This window comes from Mesitornis unicolor, unplaced genomic scaffold, assembly GCF_000695765.1.
Source record: "Mesitornis unicolor isolate BGI_N332 unplaced genomic scaffold, ASM69576v1 scaffold27477, whole genome shotgun sequence".
Taxonomy (NCBI): Eukaryota; Metazoa; Chordata; class Aves; order Mesitornithiformes; family Mesitornithidae; genus Mesitornis; species Mesitornis unicolor.
The window spans coordinates 10,061-10,438 of record NW_010194744.1 but is presented as its reverse complement, the minus strand read 5'-3'; the positions used below and the strand labels follow the sequence as shown (position 1 = coordinate 10,438).

At 66.9% G+C, this 378-nt stretch overlaps 1 protein-coding gene across 1 annotated transcript in view; it reads left to right on the top strand.

Moving 5' to 3' along the window:
- Positions 1 to 151: 151 nt before the first annotated feature.
- Positions 152 to 378, top strand: part of LOC104543327 (tropomyosin alpha-3 chain-like) — a gene marked incomplete at its 5' end in the record, with an annotated part of 3,961 nt that continues 3,734 nt past the window's right edge. The window contains one exon of the mRNA XM_010187911.1: positions 152 to 222. Within this exon, the coding sequence (XP_010186213.1) occupies positions 152 to 222 (71 nt within the window). The remainder of the gene's footprint in view (positions 223 to 378) is intronic.

Sequence of the window (378 nt, the reverse complement as noted above, 5' to 3'; positions counted from 1 at the left end):
GAAGCGGGGAGAGCCTGGTTCCTGACACAGCCGCGTCAGCGTCCCGCAGCCAAACGGCGCTGGCAGCCCCAGGGGTTCCCGCAGGAGTTCCCCTCGTTGCCTTGCACGGAAAACCCTCTTCCTTCCTCCGAACTCCACTTCTCCCTTGCAGGTCGCTCGTAAACTGGTGATCATCGAAGGAGACCTGGAGCGCACCGAGGAGAGGGCCGAGCTGGCAGAGTCGTGAGTAGCCCGCTCGCATGCGCCTGGCACGTGTTCCTCTGCATGGGCACTAACACCCCCAGCCTTGTCCCACACGGCCTGGAGCACCGCGGGCGCGTCCTCGGATGACGGAGCTGGGAGCGCTGCCCTGCCACGCCAGGACTGGGCGGGCGACGG